Below are 24688 nucleotides of genomic sequence, written 5' to 3'. Positions count from 1 at the left end.
GGAAACTGCCTCTCTTGCAGGATGGGAAAAAAATGCCCCAGCTGCATTTGAAGACATTTAGGAGTTAGTTTTTACTTTCATTCTTTGCTGACGTTTTAAGATTCACCGGCTACTTTTTAGATTTCTTGGGCACCCCATCTTTTCATCACAGAAATGTCTGGGTCGTTTTTTGTAAATTAAGATGACATGGTTTAAAGGTGGTTGGAAGCTTCTTTAAAATGTCTCCTTGATAAAACATTATACCCAGAAATGTGTATTTGCTTCTCCTGGCGTATTTCTCTGCTATACATCGTGCCCTGAAGATTGGATTTGGATCATGGGAATTACTTAATATAGTGCAATATATCTTGCAGCTTTGGTTATATTCTCAGGATCGCAGCTTGTTTGCATTTGCTCCATTCCTCTGTGGAATGCTTTCGGATCAGTGGATTAAAAAGAAAGACACTTTGTCTGCTCATATAATTCTAAGTCAGTCTATCTCCCTTATAAACCTGGACTTCTGTCAGCTCAGGTTTTTGTGTTTCCTTCTTGTGTGTCCGTTTTTCCTCAAGTGGAGGGGCCTCAAATGTAAGCTGAAGCCTCTCAGCAAACACATTGCGTGCACCCTGCAGACTATGCATTATGCAGGTGTTAAAACAGCTGATTCATGGTAACAACTGTCACAACACCCATGTTGTGCATCTATAACTGACAGTAACTCAAGTTTAGAGGCTTTTATTTTCATGTGTGCATAGCTACAATGTAGTTCCAAATCTGCAAATTAAGTTAAGTTATGTAATAAATGTAGTGGAGTTAAATACATATTTACCTCTGAATTGTAGTGCGGTAGAAGCTACGGAGTAGCATAAACTGTAAATACTCAAATATAAGTACCTCAACATTTTACTTAAGTACAGTACTTGAGTAAATGTGATTGGGTACTTTACACCTTTGATTATTATAACATGTTCTACATATAAAGTCCCTAAAATGTTATATGTAGCTGATACCTCTGTTTATATTTCAGTTCTCATGAGTATCGTCTCTAGTGATAGTTTTAAGAAGATATATCAAAGTGTCAGCTGTGTGCAGAGACCCTTTCAAATACCAGAAAACAAATGGGAGAATAAAACGGTGTCAGTGGCAGCATTTAGCTCAGCCATCACAAAGATGGAGTGCCTAGAGAATCATTATGTCACTGGTGATTTGCATTTTTCTGCCCTTTAGGAGATGAGTGGTTAAAACTGAGCCAAAAGTCACAGTACATCACTTCACCTATGGGCAATCTATCTGTGCTCGGCTTGCCTGTTTTTCTAATATATCCTCCTCAGTAGAACATAGTCAAATAGCCACTAAACTCCACAGCTTGGCTTCTCTTTGGACCAACATTATCTGTTCGGCTCACTTTAACAATGGCTGTAAGTAGAAGTGAAAAGGTCAGTACAGTTGACAACTCAACTGTAGTGACATCATGTTTGTACCAGCATGCCTCTTTTAAAAACAATGATATCTATGTTAATTGGCTTTAAGCAGAATACTATTACATCCAATGCTGCTGCAATGTAAGTCTGTTTGTTTAGGATTTGGCAATATAGTATATATTATATCATGATAAACGGATTACCAGTAATAACAATGTGATATATTGCTGTAAGCAAGGCATCATATTGTGATAAAAATCGAATTTTGGGAAAACCGTCACATTCTAAAGAACACATTTCCATATGCATTACATTTGACTTTAAGAAAGTTGACCCTTTATTGCGCAATCATTACAGATAGAACTATATTTGTACTTCTCATATCCAACGCCATAGCACAAATTTTTGTGCAATTTATTTTTGGTTAAACTTTTCTTGTGTATTTATAAATTGGCTTTCTAAAATATAGTGTAATTTCCAATTTGTTTTGTTATGTATTAATGTATGTATCGTATCATTAAAGAAATAATACTGGCAGTATTTAATCAAAACTCTTTCACAATCCAGTGAATTTAGAATGAAATAAGGAAGAGCTTCCAGTGCTGAGTAGCGCCCTATAAGGCAGCAGGATAAAAGCTCTCCTTGGCTCGGGGGATCCGGTCCAGCTCTGGAAATCATCAACACATTCAGTGAGAGAACGTTTGGCCCCATTGCCAGCGTGTCAATACACAAGCATGATGAAGGTTGCAAGGTTTGTTGGCAAGTGTTAAAGGACAGCGGGATCCCAGCAAGGGGACATCATTGCCTGCAGGGGACCACAATGGGAGAGGTGACCCGTGTGAGACCTCACATCTCTGGAAAATAGATGGAGGACTGTAATACACCACACAGTCCCAGGTTCCACTTCGTGTGTGTGCAGTGTTGCTTCGCATTCTCATATGTACAGATGTGTGTGACTGCATACATTTCTCTACAGTTTGTTTACTACTGTTTGCGTGTGTGTGCTCCTGACTTCATCTTTCTTCTCTACACTGCGTGCACAAACCTACACACAACAAAAGTAGCTGACCAAGGCTCTTTCATATGGCTAAAAGATTACATAATATGATTCTCAGTGTGTTGTGTACACACACACACACACACACACACACACACACACACACACACACACACACACACACACACACACACACACACACACAAAGACACACAAAGTTAGGTTGCAGATGGAGGGAGGCGGCACATGTGCACACGGCATACTCTCACTGTCTCTCTCCTGCTTACTCAAACACACATTGAGCATGTGCAGTCGGACAGTGCACACACACACACTCTCCGATGACACACCCCCCCCCCCATTATATTTATTCTGCGCCCCCCCCTTCACGTAGCGCCAGTTCTCTTGTTTTGACCCCCCCTTCACTGTAGACGCCAAGCTGGACCCTCGGTGCCCTGAGGCAAAGAGACAGAAAGACAGAGAAAGAGATCAGTGGACCCAGTGATGTGTGTGTTATTTACACCCCAACCCGCAGTCCTCCTCTCTCCCTCTTTCTGTCTTCATCCTCTTTTCCCCCAGTTCCAAGTTGCAGATTCAGCAGTCTGTCAGCTCCACTCGCAGTCTTGTGAATACACATGCAAAAAATGTTTCCCCGTCTTTATCCACTTCCTTCTCCAGCTCGCGCGGTGCATTCGTGCACACGGAAGTTACCTGCAAACTGACGCATTGAAAATACGCTATGATGATCCAACAACTTAAAAAGTCTAAGACACACACCCAATGAAGCGAGTCCGTCTCAGCAGTCTCACCTTCTGCACGCTAAATTATACATTTGCATGAGTTCCAGGATTACACGCTGACTTTGAGAAAATGTCATCTGAAAAATGCATCCAGCCTCAAGGACATCAGGACAATCCTGAGGAACACACACACACTCTCGGATGAGATATTCTACTTGATGAAGCACATAAACAGGAAGTAGGCCTTTTGGAACATTCTGTCTATGTTGTGCACACTGCTGCCTTGTCCATTGTTCTGTTTTTTGTATAGTGTTGTTGGTGTAGTTCTTTTAACTTGCATTAGTATGCATATGATCTTGTGTTTCTATGCATTTGGCTGTATGTCCTTGGCCTTGTGCCTCCCAATCTCCAGTCATGCACATGGATTCTTGCGGGCTCTTTGCAGAGGTCCTCAGGGGCAGGTTTGAGGCTGCCTCTGGTTCATCAGTGCAGAAAAACTCAGTCAGTCTCTCCCCTTAGCCCCACCCCCACCTAACTGCACGACACCCCCCCCATTCACCCGGCTCTCTGGATGAACGGGCTGAGGCCACAGGAGGAGAAAGATGTCTGAAAAGATGGTGAAATGCAGGCAGAGAGCATAATGTGATACGACATAGTGTGTTGCATTATGGCTGATTAACACGTAGCCCCGCCAACACAAAACACAAACCCCCAGGTGTGCCCACACACCTTTCTCCGTCCCCCCTGCATCTTATATCTTGGGACTTCCCTTTTTTACTCCATCTCTCCTCTGCCCCGATTCCTCCCCTGTCTCTGCTGCTGAATGCGAGTGTGAAGGACATGCACTGACTGGATTTGGGCTGGCGGATTATTCATTCTTTCTTTTTTGGCTCATCCCTCCTGGGACACTGTAAGGAGACACTTTTCCACTCGGTTTGCTGAGGACTGGTTGTGGCTGACTGCCTCCTACCTCCACTAGAATGAGTGCATGGAATACACGCAGCCAGCCTTGAATATTTGACACAGGCATATCTGAACTCAGACTGCAGCGCTTTGATTAGTCAGTCTCCGCAAAGGTTATTACTCTGGGCAAATGTCTTGAATTCATCAATTTTATTGCGTGTTTACTTAAATGATATACATATTTATCTGAAATTACTTATCCTTAACATATCCACTTCAGAATACCTTTTTTTTTAAAGCTTGTTTTTTGTAATTAAGCTTGGAATATATTTTTTTACATACATGAACTTGTATTGGTGATAGTATGTTTAACCACTCGTGTAAAGTAACTAAGTAGATTTACTCAATTAATGTTTGCTACTTTACCAGCTTGATAAACATGAGTACAGCAATAATTATAATTCAAACTAATAAACATATATATTATTCTGAAATGGGCAAATCTGCATAAGGAGTGTTACTTTAAGTAAATGTTGACTTTTATACTTTTACTTGAGTAACATTTAGATTTTGATGGACTTTTACTTGTAACAGAGTATTCCTACATTCCTGTTCCTATATTTCCACCGTGTACTTTTCCCACCTCTGTCTGTACCCTTGCAGCGGTTCACACAGACAACCCTGCTATGATATATTGGCCTCGCCATTCATGTGAACATCCATTACGCTTAGAAGCCTCAATGACATTTCCCCCCACAGATAACTGACATTTATTTATTTTTGGAGTCATCAGGCAGATGCTGTGAAAACATCAGTCCACACATTTCCGCCCTGCTTCAGGTGTCCTCTCTAATCGTCCTTGTGTAATCAGGGGAAGAGAGTAAAACAGCGTGGTCTTTCGGCATTTGCACTAAAAATAAGACACACGCAACTTTAGTCATTTAGGCACACTTTGACATTTTTTAGGGCCCATGCTCGGAGCCACACTTAACTCTTGTTTAGTGCGGGTCGGCAGTGAAATACCCCTCGCTCGCTTTTTCCCTCCATGCTTCCCTCTGCTGTCTAATGAAATGCTAAATATTTGTTTCTGGAGGGCACCATTTAAATGCGCTCTCTGCCGGTTGGAGTGTTCAAACCTTGCCTTGTTTAATGAGTTTTGGTTTTATTACTTTCAAGGCAAGGAGATGAGCCCTGGTTGACACTGCCCCATTGGCCTGCTGTCACCTAAAAGGGCTATGACATGCGACCTCTCTTTATGTGAATTATGATTCATGTCGCAGTTACTCCATAAACACACAGCTTCATCTAGGTCAGGGGTGTCCAAACATATCTCCACAAACAGTCTGCGTCACAGCTCTCCATTGGGTTTCATTTCTCTTGTTCCAAAAAGGGGTTGTCACTTTGCTTATAATAAGGGTACAAAGGAAGGGTTTATGCCAAACTTGTATAATGCAAATAATTAATTTTATCAGCTAAGATTTATTGGACAATGTTTTCAACTTGAATTGTTTTGAAAAGTGGTTCTTATTAACACATGAATACTGTGTAATATATGTTTACATATGTATCCAAGAAGTACAATATAAGACGAGCACACGTCTCATGTGTGGGCCATCTTCCATAATACTTTTAGAATTTGCTGCGGGCCAATTCAAAATGTACCACATGCCGCAGTTGGCCCCGGGCCGCAGATCGTACCCCCCTGATCTAGGTTAAAGAAGATCAGTCCGCTCTGCTGTTAGCCAGGATGTGGAGAAGAAGCTTAGAGCCAGTGTGGTTGCTAACGCCTCATCACCTCTCTTTATTACCTGCGCACAGACTCCAGTCCTCCACACACTGGCAGACCGCTCTTGGTTGAGCAGCCACTTCTACTCCTAAATGCATTTATTTCTTCTCTCTGTTCGCCTCATCACAGCTCCTCCTCACTGGCTTTCCTTCTTCCCCCCTCTTCAACTCGTCCGCTGTCCCTTCCTCTTTCATTTGCTCTTGCTCCTAAACCTTTCTCTTTCTCCATCATCTTGAATCAACCTCTTTCTCTCTCTGTCTCCCCTATTACCTTCCTCTTTTCCCAATCTAAGCTCTGAATTAGCTGTCCTCTTTATTATTCTCCCCTTACCTCACATGCTCTCTAATGCTTTCTCTTTGTAAGGAGAATTTTAAATGCATTGATTCATTGATGCTTTTTTCCCCCTTCGACTCTCCTCTGGTCTCTTTAAAGGCAGCTCTTAGGACATTTAATTTCCAACAAAAGCACCAAAACGCAAATTCTCCTGCTCATTTGTTTTTTATTGGATGGTTTGATGGAATCACCGGGTAACAAAGGCTTGCACTGTATGGTGCCTTACATTCTTATTTGAGCGGATTTCTGTATTGCTTATGAGTCACACTCACACTACCAGCAAAGGGATGATATAAGCCACAATTCTGCCAACTGCAGAGGGCCATACCTGTCAGCCGAAGTTTATTTGTCCGACTGCTATTTCAGTGTGTTTAGTGGCCTCTCAGGGATCGTCACACTGTCCAACAAAATAAAATATGTTCTGGTGACCCTAGTTAAGTCACAACATTCCAGAGCACTGCAGATTGCCATGGCTTGGCTTGTGAGAAGGCGTTCAACTTGTTTGTAGAACCTTAGAAAAACACTAGCCGTTAATAGAAAATAGATGGGTCCTTTTTTTATGGGCTGTCAACCTTGGAGCGTGGTTACGTGCGGGGAAAAAAGGAATAAAAGGAAGCAGGAAGGATTGAAACGATTGCCACTGTTCAGAGGATTAATGGACTGGATTGGGGGTGAGGAAAACTTTGTATTCAGGTGGACAGCTTGAAATGGATAATTGTGTAGATTGTAATGCACATTGACACAGTTAAATATTTTAATACGTGCTTACACCTATTAGCATCATTTCAAATAAATACATTATATTTTTCTCAGATCCAACCCACAATTTTATTATTTAAACAAATAGTTGATGAGATTTGTTCAGCATTCTCCATGTTGATCGTTGGTTTTTGACTGACCATTAGAGGTGTGTCTGGCCTAATCCATCTCATCAGTCAGAGGAAGAGGGTGGAAGGGTTTATTAACAGGGCGGACAAGGGATAACTCTGTGCCTGTCCTCCTCTGTTGCCTCTTTGTCACCAACAAAGTCTGCTTTGAGAGAATTGTTGATGAATTCTTAACCGTTCCCCTTGTAATTTAGGTCAATCCACTTTGCTCTGTCTCCTGATTGGCTTGCCTGCAGAAAACACTCCACATAGAGAACGGGACCACTCCTGTTAGTTTTGCGAGTGTGTTTTTGTGCATTTTACAGAGTCGCTCTCTTCCTCTCTCATGCCTCGGGGAGAGACGGTTACATAAACAGGCTCTCGTCATCACTGCACTTCTGATTCCCCCTGTTGTACCAGTCTCTCTCAGCCTCTTTTTCTATGTTTGTTTCTGTCTTTTATCCCCACATTTCCCACACTGCTTTCCCTTCCCTGCTCATTTCTGCTACTTCCTCTATGTGTCAGTATGGGTCTCGGCAAAACGTTTAGCATGGTTACAATATGTTACTTGGGTCAGAGCATTTGGCTGTACAACGGTGGAAACAGTTGATTTAATGAATAAATAAAAAAAGAATAATTCCTTTTATCCTGACAGGAAATGGAAAATACTTAAAACTTTGCAAATAAGAATCAAATCATTTCCAAATTAGTTTTACATTACCAGATGTAATATGCCTTGGAGCTTTGCCTTTGTATCCATTTATGATTTTACTGCCAATGTTCATTTAGGCTAATTTAGATCAAATGCTTATTATATTATATATTTTAGTAATTTGTATCCGTCATAGTCTTACTCTTGTCTAAGTTGACAACTACTCAAAATGTTTATGTCCAGTGTTATTCAAAACGGATAATTACATGAAGATCATCATTTATTGCAAGTCATTGCTAGTCAAAGTGATTTATTTTTATTTTTATTTACTTTTAATCCTATGTCAAATATACTTTTGTAGTCATGTTATTGAACATTTCAGTCAATCTAGTCTAGCCATAACTAATTATTTTGTCATAAGTCCAACATTTAAGATTTGATATTGTTGTCAAAAAACATATTTGTCAAACATGTTTTTGTTTACCTAATCAACACTAGCTACTGCAGCGTTCTAAAGTCCATTTGGTCATTTCCCTACATTCATCAGTAAAACAAAAGAATCAAATACTAAATCCGTCTGACCAGTTTCACATCTCAGGGCTAGATGGGTTGATTTGGCAAACTAGCATAACCTGAAATGCCTTAAGTGCCCGGTCATCTGAATCGTGGGGCTGTTGAAGCTCTGTTGATTTCTGCTTTTGTCAACATAATAGTTAGGATTTGTTCTAACTTCTCTGACACACATGTGACGGTTCCGACTGAAGTCCACCCTAAAGAGATGCTGATTACTTCAGTTGTTTCTCAAACTGGAAGAGCATCACTAGGCCTTTTGAGTCGCTCAGCAACCTGTGAGATGTGATTCAAGGAGCATTACCTCTGATGTGATAATATTACCATATCTTTCCTCCCCCTCCCCCTTTCTATTTCCCTTTCTTCCCTCTTCTTTTCTCTTTCCATCGCTGCTCCTCGCCAAAGCCAGATCCATATTAACCTCTCTGTCACTCTCTGCTATCCTGCATCTCTTCCCATTCCCTTAATCCCCACCAACCCTGCCTCCCTAGCTCCCTCCCTTTTCATACCTCTATTATTTCCCCTCTCCTTAAATGGAGAGCGCATATGGAGCGGAAGAACAATCGAGGGGTTAGGTATGATCAGAGAGAAAAATGATCAGGAGTCCTCCACAGAGAAATGGGGGAGAAGAGAAGAGATAACGCTACCCTAGAAAACCAGTCGTCATGGCAACAGTGTGGCAACCCAGTACAAACTAGCCTGTTAATTAAAAAGTTGATTAATTGCCTTTTAATAGAATACTTACACATTTTAACATTGAGGTAGTCCTGGTTTTTAATCACCTCACTTTATTCTTGCTCTATTCTTTCCCTTTTCTTCTCCTGTCTTAGTTACTCTGAGCTCTTCCATTATTACCAGTGATGGACACAATAATCAATATTAATCAGCTTGAGTTTATAAACATATCTCACAGAGGAAGGACAAAGGGACATTGTGTTCTGTACAAAAATCTGTGTATTCTTATATTCTTTTGTCCCATAGATTGTTAAACCAGCTGAACGTTTATAGAAAAGAGGGAACTTCAACCACTTGGCTTCAAGGTCATGAAAATGGCTGTGAAAGGAATAGGACAAAGGCAAAGAATATAGGAAAGTGGTCTAGGAATGCAAAATTGGTGTACAACATGCGAACATAACAATCAAAGCAAGAAAAACTTGTGTCCCTCTGTACAAACCTCTATGCCTCCTCACTTTTGATCAAGGTCATCACGATACACAATCAGACAAAGTGTCTTGGCTAAAGCCTAATTATTTTGTACCCCCTTCCAGTCTCTTTTTTTTCCCGCCTTTATCTGCGCCATTTGCAGATTGAGTGTCTGCATCATGTGCCCTCACACTTGCAGCTGGCCGGCTTTAATAGCGTGCTTATTCCCCAGCGCTGCTTTTGTTATGCTCTGACGACATCTTGCTCGGCTTGATCATCTTTTAATGGCCACGGATAGACACAGTCACTGCTCTGGTTAAATATGGCCAAAGAAAAAAAGGTGCGTGTGCGTGTGCGTGCGTGTGCGTGTGCGTGTGTCTTCGGCTAAGTAGGGTAGCGCCAATCAAGACGGAGGCACAGGTGTAGGTTTGTGTGCACGTGATTACACATGCACCCACATGTCCTGTTTCCATGGTTACGCCATGCCCTCCTTTAGTTTATGCACAAATGCCACCAATCTCTGTCAGTTGCAAGTTAGTAATTATTATTTTCTTAGCAAGTCTTCATTTTTTTTTATTGCTCTATATTTTATTTGCTTTTTTTATTCTACTGTGAAGATTGTGCACTCAAATGTGCTATGTAAATAAATAAACTTTTGGCTTATAGTTCTTTCTCAGCGGCTCTGACAGACCAGTTGCCTCCCCCAACTCAACACACATGTCTAAGTGGATCAATTTGTGTCAATTTAAAAAGTGTAACAAGTTACCGCTGTGATAGCCTTAGGTCGTTCCTGAGCCCTCAACTGCCTCCCGCGTGTGTCCGTATGTGTGTGGCGGCATAAGGGGGGACATATTAGCCGTGTAAGCCGGGGTTGAGTGGCCCGCCGCCCGCCTGCCGCCTCTGTGATGTGAGAACATCTGTTGGCTGTGATATGAAGCTAGGGAGTATCCTTTTCTCTCCCCTTCTCCCTTTCTCCTTCGCTCGCTCTCCCGTTTCTCTTATGAATTCCCCAGCTGCTCGGCTCCCTCCCCTAAAAACCCTGTCCTGCGCCACCTGTGCAGTTTTAATGCATAATTTATCTGCTAAGTAACCACATCCGAGACTCATCCCTCCATCCCTCTCCTGCTTTCACTCTCTTCCTTCAGTGTCTATTCTGGATGTGAAAATGGACAGTGGACACCTATATTCTAATAGTATTATTTAAAGAGATTAGGATTGATTGGCTTCCAGTGGTGGGCAGTGTATCCAAGAGTTAAAATCCACAGTCAGTGTAGCCTCGGCTTTAACCTACAACCTAGATCTTGGCTCTTGCCACTCTTTGAGGAGGAGTGTTGTTCAGTGCTTTTAAAGATCAAGCGCCTGTCTTAAATCCTTTTATTTTTCTCTAAATCGACTGTAATGTGTCCTGCAATGATAGCATAAATACAAAATATGTTTTTTAAATATTACAGAAAAGTTTATTTTGGATTTTATTGGTATATTAGTTTTCACCTCCAGATAGTTCATAATGTCTTTACTGGCAGCCAACTGGGAAACGGAATATCCCATGTTTTGACTTCTTTATTTGCAAGCAATGAATTATCGGATAGATTTACAGATTTTCTTGATAGCTGTTGAAGCTTGTCATGAGGTTTGGTGTGTATGCTTTACTGTTTTTATATATTTGCTTTTCAAAAACTATACGGATAAAACCTGTATCGAAACAATCACCTTTAAAATCATTGATGTGTTGAACCATTGCCTCCCCAAACATGATATACTGGTGTTACGTGACAGTTTTTACAGCTTGTCAAAAAGGCCTGTGTGCAGCTGACGTTTTAAGTTACCGTGTCCACGTGTGTGGCCTTGCAGGCCCACGAGCAGTCGTACTGTATTAGCCCACTGGGGCAGGAACAATGTTGCTACATCATCGTAGCTCAACCTGGACCAATTCTTCCCAAGGCCACGACAGTGCCTCTGTGCACGTTCATGTGTTTGTGTCTTCTTAGCCCATGTCTATCTATATGCTTTATGATGCAAGACTGCCATGCTTTATGTCTGAATATGTGGACAGCAGGGAAGGAATGACAAGAAGCTTGCATACAAGCAAAGCCTCCCCTCCTATAAATCAGATCTTCCTCTCTTCCACGGCCGCCCCTCTTACTTATCCCACCACGACAAGGTTAACCATCAGGGTTAATGTACCAAAACCCCATTTAACCTTGGAGGCGGGCCTTTTAGGGCCAGGCGATTGCATTGGGTTAATGTCTATTCTCTTTACTGTACAAGAGCGATGGGGCCGCCCTGACACCTGTCACTCAACTCACTGTCCAATTAAGATCAATACGGACAACAGGTCTGTTGTGTCACATCCATTGTGATCACTGCACCTCAAATGAACTGTAAAACTGCCGATAAATCAAAGTGAGGGACCCTGGTAGGCCGCCTGTCAGTCATTGGAGCAGTGTGCTACCTTTCTCTGAGGATTTACCTGGCACCAACCTTTCATCACATCAGTTGTTGGCAGCGACTCATATTTGAATAACCAGTGTTGGAAAAGGAACATTAGCATCAGCTACTGTAAGACAAAGGTTATTTTCCAGCATTATGATGCCATTTATTTTCCAAATGGCCATATGGAGAATATAACTATGCCTATTTACTCATTTGTAACGGGTGATTTTAACCAGAACCCCCCCCCCCCTTATTATAAGCCAATAACCCTCCACCTGTTTATCAAGTCTGCATATACACATGCATTATTGATGTAACGAAGAATTACACCCTGGTCTGTGCCACACATGCTCCCCTAAACACTTACTAATTATAAATGTCATAAGTTGAGAACTGCATGATGTGAAATTGATTGACTTTCAAGTGTTAAAGTGACTTTAAGAGGAGATGGCTTAATCATAGCAGCTGTGATATGGCAGATTGCCCCTCATTGAAGCAATTGTCTGTCTTGTTGATCATTCTCAGCCTCTAATGGCTTTGTCAATAAAGACAACATCATCGAGCAACAGCAAATCCAGGGTCCTTCACCTTTCTGCCACGCCAACCTGTCCCACTCAGGAACGTGACTCCAATGCTGATTTCTATTGAGCGCTTTTCACTTCGAGTGCTAATCAATTTCTTTCCTTGAGATCGTTCTATTCAGCAGGATATTGTGTGTTTCAAATATTTAGAGGGAATGCACTGAATACCAAAACAGAACATACATGAAGTATTACAAAGCTGCTTTTTTGGCTTTTTTTTGGACCACAAAATCTACAGAGGAACATGATTTAGAGCAGACATGTTGGTGTTTACCTTCTTTTACCTTTGATACCTTGTGTTGTTGTTCACCCAGCCAGCATCTACACAGCATCAAAGTGATCATAAGTAAATGGGGTCCCTTTCTATTCTTGCGTCGAGCTTTAAGCTTTTTGAAGTGGGCTTCTTAAAAAAGGCCACAAGTGAACACTGAAGTACCGAAAGAGGAGAAACGTGCCCTCGATTGAATTAATTACCCATTCTCTCCAAAGGGGATTCATCAGGGATATAATGGGGGCTAAATTGATTTACAGAGTGCGCTCTTATGACTAACATGCTCCTATTGATTTCAATTGTTCTCCAAGTGTTATTCGGTAATAAATGAACAATGGAGCTATGCAAGAAGACAGGCCACTCTATAATATCTCACTCAGATTACAACACACTTGAGTTACTTTGAGACAGCTGCATTGTTTCAGAGATACATAGCTTTACCATGGGCTGCGAGGGCTCGGATACCTTCTCCACCGAGGTGTGTTTGAATCAGTGGGCAGCGACATGTGCATACTGCAGCTGTCGAGCGCTTCTTATAGAGTGCATTAGTGTAGTGAAGACGGGTTAATGAGCAACTGTGAAGACGGACTGTGTTAAGAGAAGTGCTAATAATGTTCTTTTCAAGGAGCGCTCTCTTCTGAGTGTCAGATTAATCAAAAAAAGGGTGTAACGTGTTCTTCATTTCATAGGAGAGGGAGTAGGAGTCTTTCTCAAGAAAACTTTTTCATAGTTTTAGAGATTTACTCCTAAAGAACTTGCAAACCAAATATGTTGTATTTAATTTAGTATGACACTTGGGTTGGTTGTTTTCTCACAGAAGAAGGGGGAAACCATACCCTGTGTCTTTTTATTATTGAAATGTTGGCCTGATAATAAAGTGCATAGTTGATCCTTTATGGAGCCATGTTTGGATCAACAGACCATAGACACACACTACAGTAGAATTGACTCTCTGCCACCTTTAGTCAGTGTTCAAACCAACCCTCACCCCCTTCTTCTGGCACCAAGTGTGTGTTCAGTCATCCATCTGTTTGTGTATTCACCCACCTGTGCTTGTATGTGTGAATCTACTCTATGAATGTAGCACACTTGCTCAGTCTTTCTACACTACTGCGCTCTTTATCAAATGAGTTATATTCCAGCACTGAGTTGATCAGCGGCCAGCTTCGCTCTCCACAGCAGAGCTGCGAAGAGTTAGTCTTCCATCAGAGATGTATCTGCTGTGCCAGGCTCAGAAATGAAATCTGGCCACCAGTGAGTTGCTGTAAGGATTTGCCCAATAACCAGGTATTTCTTCTTCAGGATGCTAGTGGTTTGCATCTAGTTTTCATTTGTGTAAAACGGGCGTAAGAGGTGTTGCACTATTAAGGAGGCAGGGAAATGGATGAGTGTCCACATAGAGCCTTTTTCTGGCAGAAGGCGGCCCCAGCGTTTCATCAAGAAAACGCTCCCAGCTCTTTTAGATTTGTTCTATGACAACGATACATCGATAACGCATGCCGCTGTTGTAAAACAGACTAGCATGGATTTGATCATCTATTCATTTTGTTCACCACCTCTGACAGCTATGAACAAGGAGAAAGACGATAAATGTCACACACTCACCGGCAGCAACATGCGGTGTCCACCGGCCGACCTGCTCCGACAAACAGGCCTCTAGGTCTCTGACAGACACGGCCTAAAACAAGCTTTTCATCCAATTGCTACAGTGATGTCATCAGCACTTTTCTGAAAAGTTTCAATATTTTCAACACTGAGCGGCCGCACAAAAACGTCTTGGCGCTCCGAAAAAAGACGCTGGGTGCTGCACCTTCTCTGGAGTCGGCTACCTTCAACGGCATGCGCTTGTTCCTCATTGGAATCAATTGAAAAAGACGCCGCCTCTCAGAAAAAGGCGCTATATGGACTCATGAAATGTGGCGGGGATATAAACCGATATGTAAAATGTAGATAGAAACAGACCTTCGCCTCACCATGCCTGCTTGGACACTCTCAGCTCGACCACCATTATTAGGACTTGTTGTCCTTTCAGCCTGAGCTTAATAGCCTGCCGCTTTTTTCCTTTTCCCCATCTTTCTATCGCTCTCCTCTCCCTCTCCCCCCTCTCTCTCTCCCTTATTGTCTCTGGCAGCTTTGTGACTCTAGCGTCTGGCTGCAGTTGCAGGAGCAGCAGTCACATACCTGCATTCAAGTGGAACAAACAGGATGGTTGGCTGCTCACGGAAGGTCATCAGCCCTGGGCACAGCACGTGTGTGTGTGCACGCGGGCGTCCGTGCGTGTATCCGTGTATTTTCTCTACTTCAAAAAGAGATGAAGCTTTATAGTGTTCCTGAAGCAAAACGGTGTGAAACAAATAACCAATAGATGATCTTCCAAGTGTATTTTTACTGTGACAAATTCTCCTTATGTGTGAGGGATAGCTTGTGCTATTGTAAACTACTTTCAATATGTATTTATTTCTGAGTGTTGGACCCATGTGACTTACGGTACGTCCACACAGCGGCTTTGGAAAAAGCTTGCCGGCGGGCGTGTCTGAAGCTCGACCAACAACCAATCACATGAATCTTCCGCCCCTGACACACAAGCAGCGGTTTGATTGGCTGTAGCTTGTACTGGCATATGATTTGATTGGCTGACGCTTCCACCGAAAGCTTCAGAAGTTTCAAAAGTTGAACATTGCTCAACTTTTGCAGCCTGAAACGCCAGGAAAGCTCCGCTCTGCTACCCACAATTCAGTTCGGCGAAAAGCGAGGCAACGTGACGTCACCCCATTCAAAGTGAATGGGCAGAAGCGTGGAAGACTTTTTTGAAACGGCCGAGCTGAGGACGTACCGCCCCGTCCACACTACAGCTTCGACAGCTTCAAAAACGGTTTCCAACGCGTCTGCCCATTCACTTTGAAGGGGGTGACGTCACGTTGCCTTGCTTTTCGCCGAACTGAATTGTGGGTAGCAGAGCGGAGCTTTCCTGGCGTTTCAGGCTGCAAAAGTTGAGCAATGTTCAACTTTTGAAGCTTCTGAAGCTTTCGGTGGAAGCGTCAGCCAATCAAATCATATGCCAGTACAAGCTCTAGCCAATCAAACCGCTGCTTGTGTATCAGGGGCGGGAGATTCATGTGATTGGTTGTTGGTCGAGCTTCAGACACGCCCGCCGGCAAGCTTTTTTTTAAGCTGTAGTGTGGACGGGCCGTTAGGGTGACCACGGCTTGTGTTCTTATACATTTCATGGTAACATTTTCAGCTCCAGTGTAGACAACTTCTGTGTTTGCTTCTCATAGCGTGACTATACTAGAGCCCTGTTTTTTATGCTTCTGTTATAAGCATGATAGAATAGAAGCACGAAAAGTATCAATTTTGTCAATATTATCAATCCTTTCTCTGGTTTCACTTGCATGTAAACACTACCCAAACCAGAAAGAGGCCTTAAGCCTCGGCTCTGTTAGCGTGCTGCTCATGTTAAGCCTACCATGTAGACAAAGCGTTAACCCTAATTCACACGTGAAGCTACAAAGGGAGTAGATGGAGCAGCAGGATTACATTTTCACTGGAAACCCTCAAGTATCTAGCAGTGCACTGTTTGGCAACTCAAACAACAATAGATCCTTTGTTGGTTGCAACAGAGAACACATACACAGCACGTTGAACTGCCCATCTGCAGAGTCAGAGCTGAAAATAGAAAACAATAAAAAGACTCCAACCATAAAACATTCCAGATTCGGGGGCAAGGGATCGCCTGCCTCTTCATATTGTTGATTCTGTCTGCCTCTGTTGGTCCTATCATTCATGTTGTATGCAGTTGTGCAACTCTAAATGTCAATTTAGCAGTCTAGTGCTCCATAGAGATCTTTCCAACAGGGAGGCAAATGTGTTTTCCATCGTTTTATTTGTACCTGTCACTGTGACATTCACACTCAACACAGAGTCAGAGGTCAACAGGAAGCCCTGTGGCTGTGCTTGTTATGGAATCCCACCCTAAGCCCACCCACTTGCTACCACCCTCAAGGTGCCTCAGTGATGGCCACCTGTCTAATAAAACGTGACACTCTAATCTTTGTCTTCCATAATTAGTGCCGCACGTTTGATTAAAAGCCATGTCAGCTCCATTGCAGAGTGGGAAGCGTGATTATAGTCCAGCATTTGTGTCTGTGCATATAATGTGTGCACACGGCTGTATGTAATGGTGCTAATAATGCACATGCAGGTCTAATGCCATACAGACAAAAAATCCTGGTTGATCTCGGGATTTACGAAGCGTGGCTGCGTTTTCGCTCTTCATTAACCTTGCTCGCCCTCAATCCCCGGAATTTCCACCTGTTTGTTTCGGTCCTTCTAGACCTCCTTCCATTTTTTCTTCTTTTTTTTTTTACAGCATTTGTGCGATGAATAATTGAATGGGTAATTGGTTAATGTGACCCTGTCTTTTGTTGGGGGGGGTTGTCGGGGCAGCAGCCACTTGTTTCATGGTAACAGTTGCACGCATTTCTTTTATGATTATTAATCTTATTTTATTTCCCCTTCTCATTCACCAATTTATTTTGCGAGCACAGACACACGCAGTTCCCTCCTGTAAGACTCATCACCACATCAATGAGGTAAAAGGATAATCATAGCATGCTGAAGAGCCAGAATATTAGCAGCCTCGGGTGTGATTAACTAAGCCTTTACACTAGCATAGCTATGCAGATGAGCTAAGGCAAGAGTGAAAAAATGACAACATTAAAACTAGCTAATCTAATTAGCTCTATGATATCATGCCGTTAAATAATTACCCAGAACCTAATTGGGTAATATCACTGCCTTATTAAAATAAAAAAAAAACCTGCCTGCCTGTTTCCACCCTCTCTTTCTCTAACCTTTGAAAGTAAACACGTCCCAAATAGCCTGCAGAAATCACAAGAGAAAACACGCTGAGCCGTTGGAGCACTGTGAAGCTCGGTTGCACTTTTTGACTTTTGAGTTCCCCGCCCCTCTTCACTCCCCGTCTCCCCCCGTACACCGCCCTCACTCCCCGACCCCTACCCCTTCGTTTCATCTGCAGGGAGTTGATTGGATCGCTTTCATCCTGACCATCCTGTGTCGGGACACGTGCTTTAATACATTTACTGTACTTGAAGCTGTATACAAACACCTTATATACAGTCTTGACAACCACCTACTCTTTCTGCCGCATCCCTTGCTCTCTGTAAACACACACACACACACACACACACACACACACACACACACACACACACACACACACACACACACACACACACACACACACACACATCCATGCAGTTTGATATGTGGCCCAAGGCAAAGCACTTCTCCCTAATGAGCCTCTTGCCCTCTGTTTCTCCTGGGGAGCTGAAAGAGAAGTAACCTTGATGCAGAATAGAAAGGATTCAGCCTGCTTACACACACATACACACATTGCTATGTGTGTGAGGAACCTCATTGCCTGCATTATTTCCCTAACCTGTTATATCATCAACAACTCTACAGCACATGTCTGACCTCAACCTGCATCGTTACCTGATTCTAACAATAACGTTTAACCCTAGCCAAAATATCCTCACATTACACAATTGCCGAGGTCTAAAACTTAACACACGGAATTGGTTGTCCAAAGTATCACACGCGTCCTGTTTGGCCAAACAACACAAACACCCATATCCACCCACCTTGTATTATTGGGAATCATTGAGACAAATGTTCTGTTATATTTTCTATCTTCAAGATTGTTTTGTTTGTCACTTGTTAACAGAAATATAGTCTCCATTATGAGCAAAACCTTGTTTCTTACAATTTAATTTTAAACATTAACTCTAAGTTAGGGTTAGGGTTAGGGTTAAGTAAGAATTGTTTTTATGTATTTTACCCGAAACTACAGACTATTCTCTTGAGTAATCACTAATCATGTCTTGAAAACTGAAACTCATTTGGCAACTTTTACCGTGAGGATTATCCAGTTTCTAATCATTTTCAGACTCGTTTATGAAAACCATGGTTACTTTCAAATCATCGGCGAGGCATGTTGAATCAGTCGATTGGTCTATTACCACTTCTATGATTACCCTTACCATCTAGACAAAAGGAGCTCCACAATGATGTGCTTTGAATTGAAACATATTTTTTGCATAACCGTGGCTCAGAAAGCTGGGTAGAAATGATACATTGTACTATATACTGGTAGCATCGTGGGTTAGGGTTTGGCCCAACACAATGAGTAATACATGTTGATTTGAAAATAAGTAATTCCTATATATCTATCTCTTTCATTATAATGATTCTTTCACAAATATTTGACCCAATTACAGTGAAAATGTATGCATTTCTCTGCCTCACTCAAAAAATATTTCAAAAATATTAAGTAACTGGACAAATGTAACATTAAACCATTGTTAGTTTGACTCAAATTCTCAATCTATTATCTCTTTCTCAAATGATATAAAGAGTACTCCAAACTGCTTAAGCAGAAGTCTGGTATGTATGCCTTCACTGACCACTCTGTGTTCCTTGTGTGTGTGTTCTCCAGATCTGGGCCAATTATGAGGAGAAACCAGTGGAGGAGGTTGTGTATGTAACAGAAGAAAAAGAACGAGTGGCCAACTACAGACCAGTATTTGTCACGGAAATCTGCGACACCCTGCACTTCTACACCCAGGACGTAGAGACAGGTATGTCAGCATTGTGTTTTGTGTGCTTGAAAAATGTGTGAGTAATAGACTTAAATAATATATATATTTCTTTAATGTACAAAATCAACTCCAAAACACCGCTATTTATAAGTCAATTAGTACATATTTTCATTGCTGTTGAAACATTTTGTAGGACTCAGTGACTATTTCATCATCCTCTTCACCAAATACCAACATTTCTCAGGTCCAAACAAGGACTCCCTTTTAAACAGCACACTGACTTTATGAATGACAATTATCTCTACCACTCTGACATTCCCCCTCACCCCCCGCAGCCCCCCCTCCCACTAGCGAAGACAAATCAAAGGACGTCCTCCTTATTATTACTACTGAATGACAGGAATACATCACACCATCCCTTCCTGTCAGAAGTGACAGGGGGAGGAAAGGAGAGAACAGTTTGGAGATGGGAAAACTAACAATCCCTAGTATTCCTGCATGGCTGCTCCCTCTGACAAGCTGTGTGTGTGTGTGTGTGTGTGTGTGTGTGTGTGTGTGTGTGTGTGTGTGTGTGTGTGTGTGTGTGTGTGTGTGTGTGTGTGTGTGTGTCCTTAATGCGTCCCACATTCTGTTTTGTTCTGGGTAACGGTCCATCTTTTTAGGTAGTATACTATCAAAGACCTGAAAGTCTATACTTTCAGGTCCACATCATGTGGAAGTAGAATTATTTTGTATAGAAACTTGGCAAGCGTCATCTACTGAATCATTAGAATTTGAACCAACCTGCGTTTGTTGCATTTGATTTTGTGACCTAATCAGTGTAACAATTACACCAAAACCTGCACTCACAAACTAGCTGGAACAGTTGTGAAGCCTCCATGCCAATCACTGCCCCTTCATCGTGTGCCAGCCTGTGTGTGGGGGGGCACAGGATGCTGAAGTCTTCCTCTCTCAGCCGCCCCGCACATCTGGCCCCACTGCCTTTCGGAGGCCATGACATCGACTTTGGCCACCTCTTAATTTGCCTCACTGCCATAATTAATTAATTTGCCTTCATTTACGCCAATCTGAGCCCAAGCATCACTCACACCATAATAATCCAATCACAAATGAGTGTGGAAAGCATTTGGCCGCCTCAATTGTTCCTTTGAAAGCCCCTCTACCTCTTTTCCTCCTGGGGTTAATAAGAGTGCAAAAACAATCTGTTACTCATCTCCCCGCCTTGATCTGAAGCCTTTACATTCCCTCTGGCTACTTCAGCTTCCTTCCCCTGCAGGTCAGACGAGATACTGAGGTTATGTGTGACGTTTTATCCCTGATCAGAATCACGTGTAACTGGCAGGAGGCTGAAATGTACAGCACATGTAGACCTGAGGCCTTCAGCATCACTCACTGTCAGCTGGGAAAATGTAAAGGCAAGATGCATTGTGGAATTTATAATCTAATGGAGTTGGAGTTTGGGGGCTTGTAAGTACTTGAGCTTCACATGAAAGAGCAAGTCAACATGTTTTTATAGATTCAAAGCTTATATCCCATATATTCTTTAGGGTCTGTAAGGGAAGCAACCGAAGTGTTGCATTTAACAAAATGTACACAAACTGCATTTTTTATATTGCTGCTCTCAGTGTGTTTTGACAGGAGAGCTGTGAGATGTTTAATATTTCTCATATAAAGGTGTGTTTTTAGATGATCCAGCAATGCTGCAGCCTTTTTGTTTATTTATTTTCTCCCTTTAATTGCCCCGTGTTCCTCCACCAAGAAGCTTACGTGCTAGTTTAAAAAAAAAAAAAGTGTTATTCTCAGCAGGGAGGCAAAACCTGACCAGTCCTCACCCTTTCCTCCCTCTCCTCATCTCTCTACATCACACTGTTTGCCCCTCCCCGCCTTCCTCCATCTCCTTTTCTCCCTTGGTCTCTTTCATTTTCGCTGACGCTCCCTCAAAGCTACATTAAGTCATACCAACCCCTTGAAGAGCACATCAAAGTGTTAGGGCCTGTAAAATCATACAAGCTGAGTGCTTTGCAATATCATTACATGTTCCACTCCCCCCCCTCTCTCTTCGCTTTCCCTCAATTTCTCAAGTGAAGGAATGTGTATATATAAACTCAGATAAGCTTCCAAGCAGAGTCTGAGTTTCATAAATATGCTTGTGATTGTGACTGATGGCAACAACACTTTGCATAAACGAAAAAGCAGGATCATTTGTGCCAAAGTTCACTTCTGTATGTTATGACCTCATCCCATGGGTTTCCTGCACTTTGGCCAGAGCATTAAAGCAATGAGGCCTGTCACTGACTTGATGCAGAACACTAATAAAAGCTGACACTTCACTAAAATGACAGACAGCTAGTAATGCATGCAATACTGTAAACATCCCTGCGTTTTATCATAATACAATAGCACTTAATGCCCTCTGTGACACTCTGAATTCAAATACTTCTCTTGATTGTTTACAAAACCTACCCATTTTCTGCTCTGCAGTTACAAATTCACCGGCTCAGAGTCAAATTTCCGAGTGTTTTTTGGCACTGCTACCGGCACTCCATTTGCCAGATGGAGCAAACACTTTCATTGAGTACTCCTTGACCATCCTTGAGGTATAGCACACTTGTGACATAGAGTGCCAGCTAACTGTCTCTCCCCCGGTCTCGCCTGATGTTCAGTTTGGAAGCCGGGGATGAGCCTCACTGAATAAAAAATGGAGAAAATAAAACGGCGGTGCCACTTATGGTCAATGCAAGACCATTTACTTAACTTCAATAATCACAGATTTTATTGTGGGTGTAAAAACCAATCATGAAAGGTAGCTGTATTTATAGAAGCAGAAATGATTAAAGATGCAGCTGGGACTGGCAGAGAAAGACCTTTTTCTGTGTGGCGTTAAGCTTCCATTTGTTTCCAACCGTATCTTCAATAAGATAAGATGAACTTTATTGATTCGAAGTAGGAAAATGAAAGTGTCACAGCAGTGAGATGAGAAGAAAGAGCCGTGAAATGTTCCAGGTAGCAAGATAATTCTGACAATAAGGAGCAGGAGCTGTGAACCAGGGTTTCACAGTGATTCAAAGTCAATTCAAATAAATTAACATTCTACAGAAGACAACAAAGTCAAATAAAGAATGATATCCATAGGAACATATACACTTTGAGGCAGATGGCAGCACGATATAGTCGCCACTAGGGCCAGATAGCAGTTTAATAGCTGTACAGTAAGTGGTCAGTGCATCTGTTTCATAGCAATAAAGAAAACACAGGAAAAAACATTATAAAAACCATAGGATAACCACCATCAATATTCAAATGCTATTACTAACCATTAATCCTATGGGAGTCTGGAGTCCAGGATTTATTTGTATTTTTATTGTGGTCTCACTGAGGGCAGTGGTGAATGGAGTGTACACAGCTGTTGTTGCACTTAAACGAACATAGGCCCATGAAATCATCCTACGCTGTTAGCTACTAAGTGGTTCTTTTGTGGAGGAAGCGTGGTATGTAATATATTTATATTCTCCGGGGGTCCTTAGCGCTCTGTGTTTTACCACTTTTCCCATTTTAATTATTCACATTTAATTACTCTTAAGTGCTGCTTTTTTTCATGTATGGATATCTTTACACAGGCCCGATAAGTGGATTAATTCACGTTAGGAATGGTTTTTCCCCCAGTCACTAAGAAGCTTGAGGGATTGTGCTGTTAAATCCTCCGTTTATTTTAAGGTTCTTTATCTGTCCCTGTATGCGGTTATCTCTCATTGTCTCACTTTCCTCCCCGCTCACATTGTCTCTTCCTGGTTCTGCTTTCTCACTTTTCTCTCCCAATTTCCCTTTTTCTGTATTGCTCTGTCTCCGGAGGCTATATGCAATTACTGTCAGAGGGGGACCTGCACAGATCTATGTGACCTTGGACACTAAAAGACAGAGGCCACTCCAGGCACAGGGGGGAGCAAGTGACTATGCTGTACATTGCTGTTGCTTTGCCTCTATGCTGCAGAGTCCACATAATTAAAAAAACTTGCTAAATATAGCCCTGAAGTCTTCATGGGTGCGTAGCTGCAATCGCTGCGGCCTGATTATTGGATGCTCTGCTGCTTTTCAAGTTTTTCTAATGAAAGACATAAAGTACAGGAGTATTAGTTTCCCTAAAACCTCATAAGCTGAGCTCCAGTTAAAAAGTCTATACTGTACTAGATTTGAATGAAACTAGAAGGATACATTGGATTCTTAGTTGTCCACAGAGTGTTGTATATTCAATGTATGTAACCATGCTTATTCTTAAAAGTCATCAAGCCCATAAGTGAAATCAAAATAAGGCCTTTTTTGGTATTTAAATGTCTTAATAATCTTTTTTCAAACATGTTATGAACATGTGAAGTATGATTTTATAGCTACTTTTCTTAAAAATATTTGGCCTTATTAGTTTTTATAATAATTTGCCAAATAGATATTGCATGCACATCACGCAGTTACGGAAAGTGGAAAAAAGTTCATTTCGAGTGGCATTTCAAAAGTCTTAAATCTAACCTTAGGAACACTGGGGTAAGCTACAAACCTCAGACATTTCAGATGTAATAATGGCCTCCAGACTGCATCGCTGGACACCACTGCAGGCTCTTCTTTGCCGAGCTAGCAGCCTCTTCCTGTTTTGGACCTCTCTCAGTCGTCACCTCCGCACGGGCATCGGCCGACAAACGCACGTCTTCTGCCCACCTCGAGCCTCAGCTGTGGCGCAGTTGGCGGTACATCCTGTCTGGTGCTTGTTTCCTGGCACTCATACAGACTCATAATGAGTAGAGTCGTTCCCCCCAACCAGGTGCCACTCCGTCCACATTATTCACACTTCTACCTTTTACACACAGCAGCTGTTCATCACCTAATGATGCTGGACCTAGCTACTGATGGAGCAAGGCAGGCAGGGAGCTGTTCTCTCTCTGGCTGCACTTCAATCCTGGCCCCTTTCTGTCTTTGGGGATTGAATTCCATGACTTTGAAATGTACAGTATGTCTTCAAGTGCTTGTTTTCTTTTTGCCAATTGAGGAATTCACACCGTCTCCACTCACACAGCATCTTTGGTAATATGGCCTCTCTACAGTGATCTCCCAGTAATAGCATCTTTCTTTTCAAATCCTACTCTATATTAAATGAAGGCGAGTTGCCACAGTAACCATGGTGTTCACGGTTTCGATTTCAATAAGAGGACATGAGAATTACTGTAGCATTTCATATTGATCAGGGTGAGTGGCCCGCTAATTGGATGTCATGTCAAAGCCGCCAAGTGATGATTACTTTATACAAAAGAGCTAGACAAAAAAACAAGGGTGCACATTTAGAAACTGAAGTCCCTGCACCGCCTGCAGTGTTTGCTTTACATTTCCATTCTCTATGAAACATCTTC

The 24688-nt window shown here is 42.2% G+C and overlaps 1 protein-coding gene across 1 annotated transcript in view; it reads left to right on the top strand.

Moving 5' to 3' along the window:
* Positions 1-24688, top strand: part of snd1 (staphylococcal nuclease and tudor domain containing 1) — a 156228-nt gene that overhangs the window by 98605 nt on the left and 32935 nt on the right. The window contains exon 9 of the mRNA XM_010773155.1: positions 19196-19337. Within this exon, the coding sequence (XP_010771457.1) occupies positions 19196-19337 (142 nt within the window). The remainder of the gene's footprint in view (positions 1-19195; positions 19338-24688) is intronic.

This window comes from Notothenia coriiceps, unplaced genomic scaffold (assembly GCF_000735185.1).
Source record: "Notothenia coriiceps isolate Sejong01 unplaced genomic scaffold, NC01 NC01_scaffold00012138, whole genome shotgun sequence".
Classification (NCBI taxonomy): domain Eukaryota; kingdom Metazoa; phylum Chordata; class Actinopteri; order Perciformes; family Nototheniidae; genus Notothenia; species Notothenia coriiceps.
This window is presented reverse-complemented; position numbering and strand designations above follow the sequence as displayed.